At 35.9% G+C, this 13,053-nt stretch overlaps 1 protein-coding gene across 1 annotated transcript; it reads right to left on the reverse strand.

Moving 5' to 3' along the window:
- Positions 1 to 10,420: 10,420 nt before the first annotated feature.
- LOC148121367 (olfactory receptor 5B12-like) lies at positions 10,421 to 11,377 on the reverse strand. Its single transcript, XM_087907585.1, has one exon. It carries the CDS (start codon positions 11,372 to 11,374, stop codon positions 10,421 to 10,423), a length of 954 nt encoding a protein of 317 aa, XP_087763711.1. The 5' UTR covers positions 11,375 to 11,377.
- Between the last annotated feature and the right edge of the window lie 1,676 nt (positions 11,378 to 13,053).

Genomic DNA, 13,053 nt, shown 5'->3' on the forward strand with positions numbered 1-13,053 from the left:
CCTAGTAATTGACATGTCAAATAGACTTTGAAGTCCTACAGCTGTCTGAAATTATCTATAATTTATCAGAATTAGCTATAATCTTCCTTCCACATGCTACATTATAAATATCAGAAAATTAGTACACGGTCTTCCTCTGGAGTGAAACTATCATCAAAGGGTCTAAAAGTCCTTAATGGCAGGAAGTCTGTCTTCTCTAGAACAGTGTAATATTAAGAAGAGTTTTGGTCCACCAGTGAAAAGATGATTAGTAATATTTTGCCTATGACTCAGTATCTTCCCTTTCTTTACATTAAGTTGACATTTAAACCATTTAAAGATCTGAATACACACACATACACATGCACATATATATGTATGTATATACATATTGATACTTACTATTATGATATAAATACTCAAATAGGAATAAAAAACGTGGCTGTTAGATATTTTGTATCTAAAGCAGTGATTTAACATCCAAATCCAGGAAAGCATTTTTTGCTGTTCTCCTTCTTCACTAGTACAGCTGTGCTCTGAAATGAGGTCTGATCTTGTCCTATATTGTCCAACAGAAGGCAGAGAACCACCCACAAGCAGCACAGGTATCTCATGGGAAGCAGTGAATGTCCCTGGAGACTTATGAACGTACATTGGTTTTTCAGCCTGATTTTGATGAAGAACAGCAGAAGACAGTGTTTGTATTTTTTTCCAACAGCACTTATGAAAATATTGGGAAATAGAAGCTTAGAGGAAAGAGCATCCAGTTATTAATCATAGTTGTTCACAGTAAGATTTTAGACAAAAAAAAATGAAAGCCTAAGTAAATTTTACTTAGGTAATTTTAGGAACTTATGCAGATGTTCTGATGTCAGATTTTCTCAAATCTTAAGAAATGGCCCCAGGACCATTCATTCTCTCATTTAAGCTTTATGAAGAGATGGCACATAGCCTCCCTCAGCTTTTTCTCACACTCTATCTCTGTTCCTTTCTGTCACACACTGATCAGCAAAATCACTCTCTACTCAGGAACCCACAGTCATCAATCATATTTTCCTAAGATACAGAGAGGGTAACAGAAACTAAAGACCAGAACACTAAACAATGGCAAGGTCGGTTATAAACTCTCAGAATCACTTCAATCATTAGAACTCCAGATGCTTAAACACCAGTACAAAAACAGTAAAATAAATAGTCATGATAAAATACCCCCATCAGAATCCAGCAAGTCTATTAGATTAGACCCTGAGTAGTGCAATATAGCTACAGCACAAATCAAGGACTAAAACCTATCAATTATGAATATATCCAAGGTCCTCAAAGAGATTATGAATAAATCCATTAATGCATGTTAGAACATATTCAAAGAGCTGAATAAAATAATGAAAACAGTCCAAGACATAAAGTACAAATAGAAAAACTAAAATAATACAAACTGAAAGAAAAAAGAAATGAGAAAATTTAGAAAGTCATATAACATCCTCACAGTTAAGCATTATCAACAGAATATAAAATACTGAAAACAGAATCTCAGGCATAGAATACACGGGAGAAGAAAAGGACACTGCAGTCAATGAAAATATTAAATGAAAATGTACGAAATCTGGGACACTATAAAAAGTTAAAACTATGAATAATTGAATAGATGAAGGAGAAAAAAAGCCAATTCAAGGGAACAGAAAATATTTATCAAATTCACATAAGAAAATTTTTCCTCAACCTTTCAGAAGTAGGTGACATTCAATGTACAAGAACCATAGAAATACTAAGTAGACAGAAGTAGAAATGGGATTATTATGTCACATAATAATAAAAACTCAAAGTGTATCGAATAAATTTATGATCTTTTAAAATGAAAGGGAAAAATACCAAGGCACATTTAAAGTCAGGTTCAATATAATAATGCTTTACTTTATAGTAAATTTTTACCAAATAGGTCAATAAGAATTTGCTACTTACTCTGAGACTAGGGATAGCAGCCCAGGTATTACTATACTCAACAAAACTATCTGTCATAATGAAAGTATAAGATAAAACATGATTCTATGATAAAAAATGTAAGTAATGCATATCTATCAATAAAACTCTAGAAATGGTACTAAAAAGAAAAATCCATCCTAAAGAGGTAAACTATACTCAAGGATACACAAAAATAAATGGTCCCAGAACATTAAATCAAAAGAGAAAATGCCACACCAATGCAGTAAAATAAAATCAATCAATAAATACTGCCCATTTATAACTCTCATTATCATGATCATAATTTTCTAATAAAAAGACACAGTCTAAAATATTTTATTGGAAAACAGAGTACACTTTTCTGTTGAATACACAATATACACCTTCCCATAAGGATAAACACTGATTCAAGATAAGTATTGGATAAGTATGCATATATATATATACATACACAATATATGTATATATATATGTATATTTATAACCACAAACAAAGATCAATTCCAAATGCTTTATGGAAATTAACATAAGAACAAATATCCTGAATCTGATAAGAGAAAAAGTTGAATATAGGCTTAAGCTTACTGAAACAGAAAAAGTTTCTCTGAAGGAGACACTGATATTATAGTCAGTAAGACCAACAATTATCAAATAAAACCCCATGATGATGAAAGGATTGCATATTGCAAAGGACACCATAATTTAGACAAAGTAGCAGGATATAGAATTCGCAAAGATCTTTACCAATTAAATATTCAAAGCAGTATTACAATCTAAAATATATAAGGGACTAAAAAAGTAGACACCTTGAAACATATACTCCAACTAAATATAGGGTTCTGAACAAGGCAGAGAGTCTTCAAAGGATAAAATATAAGTGATTGAGAAATATTTAAGGAAATATTCAATATTCTTAATCATCAGGGAAATGCAGGTTATAGCAGTTTTGAGATTTCATCTAAATAGTGTCATAATGGTTGAGATCAATAAATCAAATCACAACTCTTGCTGGTGAGGATTTGGGGGACAGAAGAATATTTACTCATTGCAAGAAGTAGCGCCTCCTGTCCCAACAACTCCTAACAACACTGTTTGAAAGTACCAGATAAAACAACTATAGATTACATTTTGATTATATTTCTGACTACGATAACTGACTATCTTTTAATCTGTATTTCTTGATTACACATTACATTTTTAAATGAATTACATAAACATAATACCTTAAACAAGAACAGAAATACATATACACAGTGTAACAAAATCAACCTTAAATTTGTATCAACTGACCAAGGTCCATATCAATTTTAAATATTCATTTTTTTATTGTATTCACCTTTAAATGTAAATAAGCATTTATAAACTATCATTTGGGGGAATTTTGGCATTGTTTTCTCCAAACTGCTTCCTGCTGTTTGTTGGGCAAAGTATTTTTAGGGTTAATGTAGACCTTTTGGGGGATCTTTCTCTATCAAACTATATTGGCCTAGGAAGATTCATAGCTTCTCATCTTCTGTGGAAACAAAATCAGAACCTCTTTTCTTTTTTTTATTATTTTATTTATTTATTTATTTATTTATTTATTTATTAAAAATTTCCACCTCCTCCCCACCTCCCTCGCTCCCCCTCCCCACCTTCCTCTTCCTCTGTAGTTTTAAGAGCCATCAGGGTTCCCTGCCCGATGGGAAGCCCAAGGTCCTCCCCCCTCCATCCAGGTCTATAAAGGTGAGCATCCAAACAAACCAGGCTTCCACAAATTTAGTCCATGCAGTAGAATAAAAATCCAGTGCCATTGTCCTTGGCTTCTCAGTCAGCCTTCATTTCCAGCCACGTTCAGAGTGTCCATTTTGATCACATGCTCCAACACTCCCAGTCCAGCTGGCCTTGGTGAGCTCCCATTAGATCAGTCCAACTGTCTCAGTGGGTGGATGCACCCTTCGTTGTCCTGACTTCCTTGTTCATGTTCTCCCTCCTCATTTGGACCTTGGGAGCTAAGTCCAGTGCTCCAATGTGGGTTTCTGTCTCTATCTCCATCCATCGTCGAATGAAGGTTCCCTCTGATCCTGACTTCCTTGCTCACCTTCTCCTTCTTTCTGCTTCTCATTTGGACCTAGGGAGTTAAGTCCAGTGTTCCATTGTGGGTCTCTGTCTCTATCTCCATTCATCGCCAGATGAAGGTTCTATGATGATATGCAAAATGTTCATCAGTGTGGCTATGGGACAAGGCCAGTTCAGGCACCCTCTTCTTTGCAGCCCAGGGAACAGTCTGGGGACCTCTCCTTGGACCTGGGAACCCCTCTAGAGACAAGTCCCTAGCATAAGCTAAAATGTCTCCCTTAATTAAGATATTTACTTCCCTGCTCCCATATCCACCCTTTCTCCATCCCACCCATCCCATTTCCCCAATCTTTCCCCAATCCTCCCCTTCTTCCCTTTACCCATCTCCCCTTACATCCACCCACCACTCCCATTCACCCAAGTTTGGCCTGAAAATCTTGTCTACTTCCAATATCCAGGAGGATAACTATATGATTTTCTTTAGGTTCACTTTCTTATTTAGCTTCTCTAGAATCACGAATTATTTGCTCAAAGTCCTTAAATTATGGCTAGAATCCACTTATAAGTGAGTACATACCATATTCCTCTTTTTGGGTCTGGGATACCTCCCTCAGTAAAGCGTTTTCTATTTCCATCCATTTGCATGCAAAATTCAAGATGTTATTGTTTTTTACTGTTGAGTAAAACTCAGTAAGCTGTTTCTGTGGGTTTCCCCATTATTGTCTTGACTCCTTTGCTCATATTATAGCTCCTCCCTCTCAATGATTTGACTTCAGGGGCTTGGTCCAGTGCTTAGCTCTAAATTTCTGTGTTTGCTTTCATCAGTTACTTGATGAAAGTTCTGTGATGGCTATTCATGCAATCATCAATCTGGTAAAAGGGAAAGGGCAGTAGGTAAGGCAACCTTTCCATGATTTCCTATATTCTTAGTTGGGATCATACTTGTGGGTTACTGGCAATTTCCCTAGTGCCAGGTTTCTCGCTAACCCCATAATGACTCTATCTATCATGTTATCTCCTTCCTTGCTCTGTCTCTCTGTCTATCCACCATATTAGTTATCCCATTCCCTTATGTTCTCCTCCCCCTACCCTTCTCTTACCACTCTTTCCTTCTGCCATATTCCCACTTTACTCATGTGGCCTTGCATGTTTCCCCTTCTCAGTAGCAGGATCCATTTCTGTCATTCTTAGGGTGTGCCTTGTCTCTTGGCTTTTCTGGGATTGTGAACTGTAGGTTAGTTATCCTTTGCTTTATGTCTAATATCCACATATAAGTAGATGCATACCATGTTTTCTCTGTCTCAGTCTGGGTTACCTTAGTCAGGACAGTATTTTGCCAGTATGATGAGGCTGCTCCAGGTCTCTGGGACTTTGTTGTGTGTGGATGTGGTGTAGGACCAATGTCATTGTTTTTGTTTGTTTGTTTTTACAGATGAGTAATATGTCATTGTGCAAATGTACTAGATTTTCTTTATTCTTCAGTTGAGTTACATATACATTGTTTCCAGGATCTGGATACTATAAACATTGTTGAGAAAGTGTCCTTGTGGTATGATTGAGCATCCATTGAACATACCCAGGAGAATATCATTGGTTCTTGAGGGAGATTGATTCCCAATTTTCTGAGAAAACTCCATATTGATTTTCGAAGTGTCTAGACCAGTTTACACTTCCAACAGAACTGGAAGAGTGTTTTCTGACTCCACATCCTCTGCAACATAAGCTGTCCTCATTGTTTTTGATCTTAGCCATTCTCAAATGTAAGACATTACCTCAGAATTATTTTGACTTGCATTTCTGTGATGATTAAGGATGTTGAGCAATTCCTTAAATGTCTTTGTATCTGTGGATTAATATTCGGGTCTTCTATTCAGTTTTATTGGTCCTCCTATCTGTTCTTATGCCAAACCATGCTGTTTTCTAAACAGTAGCTGTGTAGTAGAGTTTGAAGTCAGGAATTGTGGTGCCTCCAGAAGTTATTTTATTGTACAAGATTGGTTTGGCTATGCTGCATTTTTTTCTTTTCCATATGAAGTTGAACAGCATTTTTTTCGAGGTCTGTGAAGAATTTTTCTCGGATTTTGATGGGCATTGCGTTGAATCTGTGGATTGCTTTTGGTAAGATTGCCATTTTTACTATGTTAATTCTGCCTACCCAAGAGCATGGGAAATCTTTCCACTTTCTGGTGTCTTCAATTTCTTTCTTCAAAAATTTTAAAGTTCTTGTCATAAGTAAGTAAGACATAAAGATAACCAATAAGGTAATAGCAACATTTAACGCTGCTAACATGAACAGCACAATTTCATTTGTATAGATAAAGAGTAAGAAAAAATGAGTAAAGAGAATCACAGAAATATTTGATTCACTACATTGGAATTACAGAAGGAAAGTTGGAAAGTGAAGAACACATAAATGGAAGATTACAAGATTCCATTCATGTAAAAACTAGCAACAAGCAGGGCACACATTGTAATTGTTCTGTAGTGGAGTAATGCAAGCATTTGTACACTACTGCATGATGGTCAAAGACCATTAATTCTGGGATGAAACTTTTAATAGTATCAAAGAAGAACATTTAAAAAGTGCATACATTTTAGTAAAGAATCTTTTTTGCTAACGTATTTTATTATTATTATTATTATTATTATTAATTTATAAAAATTTCTACTTCCTCCCCTCCTCCCAATACCCTCCCGCTCCCCCCACTCCCTCTCCTCCTCCCTCTTCAGTCCTAAGAGCAGTCAGGATTTCCTGCCCTGTGGGAAGTTCAAGTTCCTCCCCAACTCCCTCCAGGTCTAGAAAGGTGAGCATCCAAACAGACTAGAATCCCCAAAAAACAGTACATGCAAAAGAAACAAGTCCCAGTGACATTATCAATGGCTTCTCAGACAGCCCCCATGTCAGCCACATTCAGAGAATCCGGTTTGATCACATGCTCGTTCAGTCCCAGTCCAGCTGGCCTTAGTGAGCCCTCATTAGATCAGTCCCCTTGTATCAGTGGGTGAATGCCCCCCTCACGGTCCTGACTTCCTTGTTCAGGTTCTCCCTCCTTCTGCTCCTCATTTGGACCTTGGGGGCTCAGTCCAGTGCTCCAATCTGGATCTCTGTCTCAATCTCCATCTAATGTCGGATCTTATCTCCTGTGTGAAACCCTTCTATTACCTTGGGAGTGACAGCTGAAGCAGAAACACCATTCACACTGGAGAGCTTAATGAGAAAAATGTACATAGGAATATGGAGTTGGAAGTCCAAAAGAATCAACACCAAACTTCCAAGTTTCCCAACCAATGTGATCCAATAAATTAAAGATGACAAATAAAAAGACCTGCAGCTTTGAGGCATCTGCTAAACCCACAAAAATAATGCAGTCTTTTTTAGGTAACTTCTGTACTTCAACTACTCTACCATTGAAATTCCCACTTGAGTACATAGAGAATAGACAGGTGACTCTCTCTGACATACTTATTTACACATCCTCCAAAAGAATACCATATCAACCCTGTATTCTACCACCATATTGTCTAGCTTTAGTGTCATCTTCTTCCCTGCATCTCAAAAGATCTCTAGTCTTTTACCAGGACTCTTTCTAGATATCCACTAAGACACAAGAATATTCTATACCATGTTCAACTTCCTTCAAACCATAAATGTCCCATATTATGGGCCTGACAATAAGGAAACCTTTGAACACCATTTCAATTCCCTTTGCCATGTGATCTCATTCTACCCAAGGTATTTCCTTCTCCTTGGCTCAACCTTCTCATGAATCCTACATTCTCCTCTTACATGTTCTGACAATATCAGTCTTAGAGCTAAATAAACATATCCACATTTCCATATATTATTGCAAATACACCAACAATAAGAAAGATTAAGCCAGCATCTTTCTCACAAAATCTACCCATTAAAATACTTACCAATTGGGAATTCTCTTTATGAACATCAGAATACCTAACTTACAAGAAAAACTATAATCTTCTGCAAAGAATTCAGGATGTTTAAGGAAGACACAAAGAAAAAGTTAAATGAATTGAAGAAGATAGAACTTAAGGAGAACAATCACCAGAGTAATAAAAGCAAAACCACAATTTTGACCTGAATAACGAAGACAATTCAAGACCTTAGAATATAATTCCATCTGAAGATAGAAATATTGAAGAAGAGTAAAACTAAGATGAGGATGGAATTTTAAATTCCAATAGCTACTAGAAAACATAGAAGATATTTTATGTTAATATAAGTTTAGCATTTCCATGGTCAGTAAGGTATATAGATGCTGTTTTCAGGAATGAGCCTTTGCACCATTATGTAGAGAGCAATTAACCTCTTAGCCATACCCTGGGTTGTTTGAAGATTCCCCTTAGATCCCATTTCCCATCAACTCAGTTTAAATGAGACTCAGTGCAAGTAACATGATTTAGTCTCAAGAGATGTCCAGTTGGGTCCAACAGTGTTCATTGATTTTATTTAGATCACATTTATAAATGTATATATATTAGAAAGTTTGTACTCTATTAGAGTTCCATTCTACTCATAAAGCATTCACTCATATATTCTAGCATCTTTTTTTTTTTTTTACAGGAAGATATTTTGCATGCTACCAAAATAGAAGCCAACACCAACCAAGTCATAAATCCTTTGGCCTACAGTTGTGTTCTGCCTGCAAAACATACTAGTGAAATTGTGGCATAGAGCTTGTGGTACTAATCAACCAATGGCTGGTGTGAATTAAGGCCCACTTTATGATTATTTGAGTGACCAAGAACCCGAGACTACATAGTCCATGGAACTAGTGCAAAACAAAATACTACAGATCTAAAACAATCTGGAAATAAAATGAGTTCTAATGATATTATGATCTTCTTATCATTCAATGTTTTGCATTTCTATTTTCATAAAAGGTTCCTTCTACAGCAGATAAGAAAAATACAGGAGCCCACAGTCAGACGTTATGAATAAAGTGAGAGAATTTGAACACTCAGCCCTAAATTGGATGTCTCCACCAAATCCATCCCTGGGGCTCCTGGGATCCCTACAGAGCAGGAAGAAGAAGGATTGTAAGAGATACAGGGGAAGTCAAGACTACAAGGCTGTCTAAATTATCATGAGCAAATATATTAATTCAGAACTAAAGAAGGGGCATTATGGGCCCTACATGGACTAGCAACTGGATCTCTTTTGATTTTTCTTGGGCTGTTTTCCTTCTGATAGATTTTATTTTTTGAAGTGAGGTTTTTAGGAACTTATCTCCTGTGTTAGCTTGCAGAATACCTTGAGGATAATTACCTGTAGTTAGTATTGGTGGAGGTTCTAATTGATTATACGCTTGATATCACATAATTCTTTTTCAATTGAAATAGATTTTTCTCTCATACAATATTACATCCTCGCCACAAGTTCTCCTACTTCTCCTCCTATATGCTTCCCACCCTGTTTTCTGGCCTGATCCACTCCACCTTTTTTCCCTTAAGAAAGTAGCAGGACACCAAGAGACAATGGCAAAACAAGGCACAGTAAGAAATGGAAAAGTTCTGATACCAATTCTGTCCAAGGCAAACTATTAGGAGAAAAAGAATCATAAGAGCAATCAAAAATAATGATCTGTTCTCACTGTTAGGAATCTTACCAAAACACAAAAACACCAAGCTAAGAACCATAAAACATACTTAGTGACCTTATGTAGACCATGCAGGTCGTGTGCTTTCCAATTTAATCTCTGTGACCTATATGAAGCCATATTAGTTGATTTAGTAGGCCACATTATTCATGTCTTCTGACTCCTACAGTCTTTTCTGCCACTCTTCCATGGAATGGCCTGATCTTGGAGGTGATGGATCAAGGGGAAACCTCCAATTTATGTAAATGCTGTCATTATAAAAGTTGTGGAGAATAACCTGTAGTCTTTGAAATATCATGTAATGTTTGGAGCATCCTTATGAAACATCTAAAAGCTAAGATTCACATATTTCCTTATCCATTTTTGTTCTGTGTTTATTCACCCAGACCTGAATAATCACACAGCTATATGAATTATAACACTGTTTGACCAACAGCTCAGTCATATTCATAGCTAGCTCTTACATTTTAAATTAACTCATTTCTAATAATCTGTATGTTGCCACAAGGATGTGACCTACTGATAATGTTCTCGCACAATCTCCTCCAGCAGCTACATGGCATGTGCGTGACACCACCTTCTTTCTTTATCTATGCTGGGATACCCCACCTTGCTATAGTCTGCCCTGCCATTGGTCAAAGAAGCTCCTTTATTAACCAGTGGTAGTAAGACATATTTACAGCATATAGAGGGGAATCCTCCCTCAGTTTCATATGTAAATCACAGATAATAAATAATTACAAGTAAAAATATTCTTAGACAATGCAGGTCCAATTAAAGTTGCACATGACTTGAATAAATTTTAGTTAATTTACTAAGCCCACTGAAAAGAGTACTTTTCTAGCAACCTTCTTAAATGCATTCTTGACCTCTTTATTTCTCAGACTGTAGACCAGAGGGTTCAACATAGGTATGATTGTTGTATAGAACATAGATGCCATTTTGTCTTTGTCCATGAAATGGCTGGAGCTTGGCTGTAAGTACATGAATATGATTGTCCCACAGAAGAGAGAAACAGTGGTGAGGTGTGATATACAGGTTGAGAAGGCCTTTTTACGGCCCTCTGTTGAACTCATACTCAAAATAGCAATGAAAATAAGTATGTAAGAGTTCAAAATAATCACTAGTGCAAAAGCAACATCAAATGCAGACAAAGTAAAAACTATAGTATCATTTATGTGAATATCAGAACAAGACAGAGCAAGTATTGGTGGGGTATCACAGAAAAAATGATTAATAACATTGGAATGACAGAAGGAGAGATGGAAAGTAAAAGCAACATGGATGGAGGATTGAAGAAATCCATAGACGTAACAACAGGTAACAAGTAAGACACATGTGGTCCCCTTCATGGAGGTTGAGTAATGAAGAGGTCTACACACTGCTGCATGATGGACAAAAGCCATTGCAGCCAGAAGGAAACATTCAGTAGTGGCAAACGTTATCAAGAAGAATGTCTGGGCAGCACATGCATTGTAGGATATGACCTTGTGTTCTGTGAGAAACCCCTCCATTAATTTGGGAGTGACTGCTGTGGAATAAATGAAGTCCACCAGGGAAAGGTTACTGAGGAAAAAGTACATGGGAGTGTGGAGTCTGGAGTTCAGTAGAATCAACATGACCCTACCTAGGTTCCCAACCAGTGTGATTAAATAAATTAGAGTGAAGATGATAAATAAAGGGACCTGAAGTTCTGGGGCATTTGTTAACCCCACAGGAATAGATTCAGTCACCTCTGAAATATTCTCCATGAAAGTCATAGGGGAATTGCCATGAGATATTCCTAGGAGGAGAAAATAAAATAAAAAATAATCTGCAAAAAAACTACCAAAACTAAGTTAATGAACTGAAAAGTTTTCACAGAACACAATCTTTTATTTATTTATTTAGTTAGTTAGTTATAAAAATTTCCACTTTCTCCCCTACTTACTTCCAGAGAAGGAGCTACATACTAAGTGACACACAGAAACTAGGTACTAACAGGCAGTTTGTTCATATGGAAATGCTACAAATAATAATTCAAACTTATCTGTACGCAGTGTGTTCCCTATCATGACTGTGGGACTCAATTACATTTGCCTTCAATTTAGAACTGTATTCTCTGCTCTAAATAACTACATAATGCATACCATAACTATTTGTAATAACTGCAAACATTCTTGTTTAAAATATACATTGAAAACTTACCCAACAGAGAACATTGAAAAGACCATGCCATCAAGGTCACTTTCTCACTGTGTGAGAAATTTGAAAATGCATTTCCCATCTCCAATACATTCTTGACCACTTAAAATACATCCGAAGATTTGAGACTCTTCACTAGAAACACAATGATCTAATTAATTTTCCCTAAATAATGAGGACCTTTGTTGAATTATTTCTTCTAAATATTGTCACCTTTGGAAAACTCTATGTTCCATAGCATACATTCTTAATTGAGTGTTTATTTATTAAACATGTCAAAATAAAGGTGTAGTTTCAGTGAGATGGTATAGTTAGTAAATGGAATTGGTGACACCTGGTGACTTTCATATTCTTTTCTGAATCCCTTTATGGTACACTTGTGTTCCACAAATACACACTCAAAAATATATTAAAAATAAAAATAAACTATACAACTCAAAAAAATAAATCAAAATTTAAAATCAATAGCAACAAGATAGAAAACTGGCACAAGCATGTCAACTTGCAGAATACTTTGTGTTCAATCCCCAGGGAAATATTAAAAAATAAGTGAAGGAGGCATTTTACAAATGACAAAAGCAAAGATATGGTGCACTGTCTTTACATAATTATTACTACAAAATAATGTTTCTTTTTCCCAACAGCATCAATTTATTTCATTTGTGTTTAAAGAATGAAATCAATAAAATGGAACGATTTCTCTTACTCTCCACTATATTATTACTGTTTACAACCAAGTCATATTTCTACGTGCATCTGTATGTATTCACTTCCATTGCAGATAAAGTAACAAGTGACTATTCTACTGTAACTTCATTAGGAAAGTGTAGTTTTACCCTAAAGACAGCTGTGACTATGGAATGTTAATTTTACTCATTTATACACTAAGCATCCTTCTTACTCAGAGCAGTAGCTGATGCTGCCCATTTTTTCTTTAAGTTTAACTATCATCCTGGTCTTTTCTAAATACATCTGATTACCAGACCTTTGAAAATTTTATGCTGTGGTGATATGGAATTAAAACTGAATATGGACTGAGAAAATTGGTAGAAATTGTGGACTGTTCTGTAGGATTTTAAAACATGTGTACATTTTATTTCATGGTTTACTCACTAGTAAATCTGAAATGGTTGGGAATTCTGTCCTCCACTACAAGTATAACTTGCTTTGGTTAATTATTTGTTCCTTTTATTATTTAAGCTTGTTTTTAAATGATTTTGCACACATAGTTCATGAATATCATTTATTCCCAGGC

The sequence above is a fragment of the Myodes glareolus genome, chromosome 7 (assembly GCF_982192425.1).
Source record: "Myodes glareolus chromosome 7, mMyoGla1.1, whole genome shotgun sequence".
In the NCBI taxonomy this organism is placed as follows: Eukaryota; Metazoa; Chordata; class Mammalia; order Rodentia; family Cricetidae; genus Myodes; species Myodes glareolus.

Bases quoted from the DNA above. Each gene is read 5' to 3' on its own strand.
- LOC148121367 (XM_087907585.1), bottom strand. From the start codon at position 11,374: ATGACTTTCATGGAGAATATTTCAGAGGTGACTGAATCTATTCCTGTG.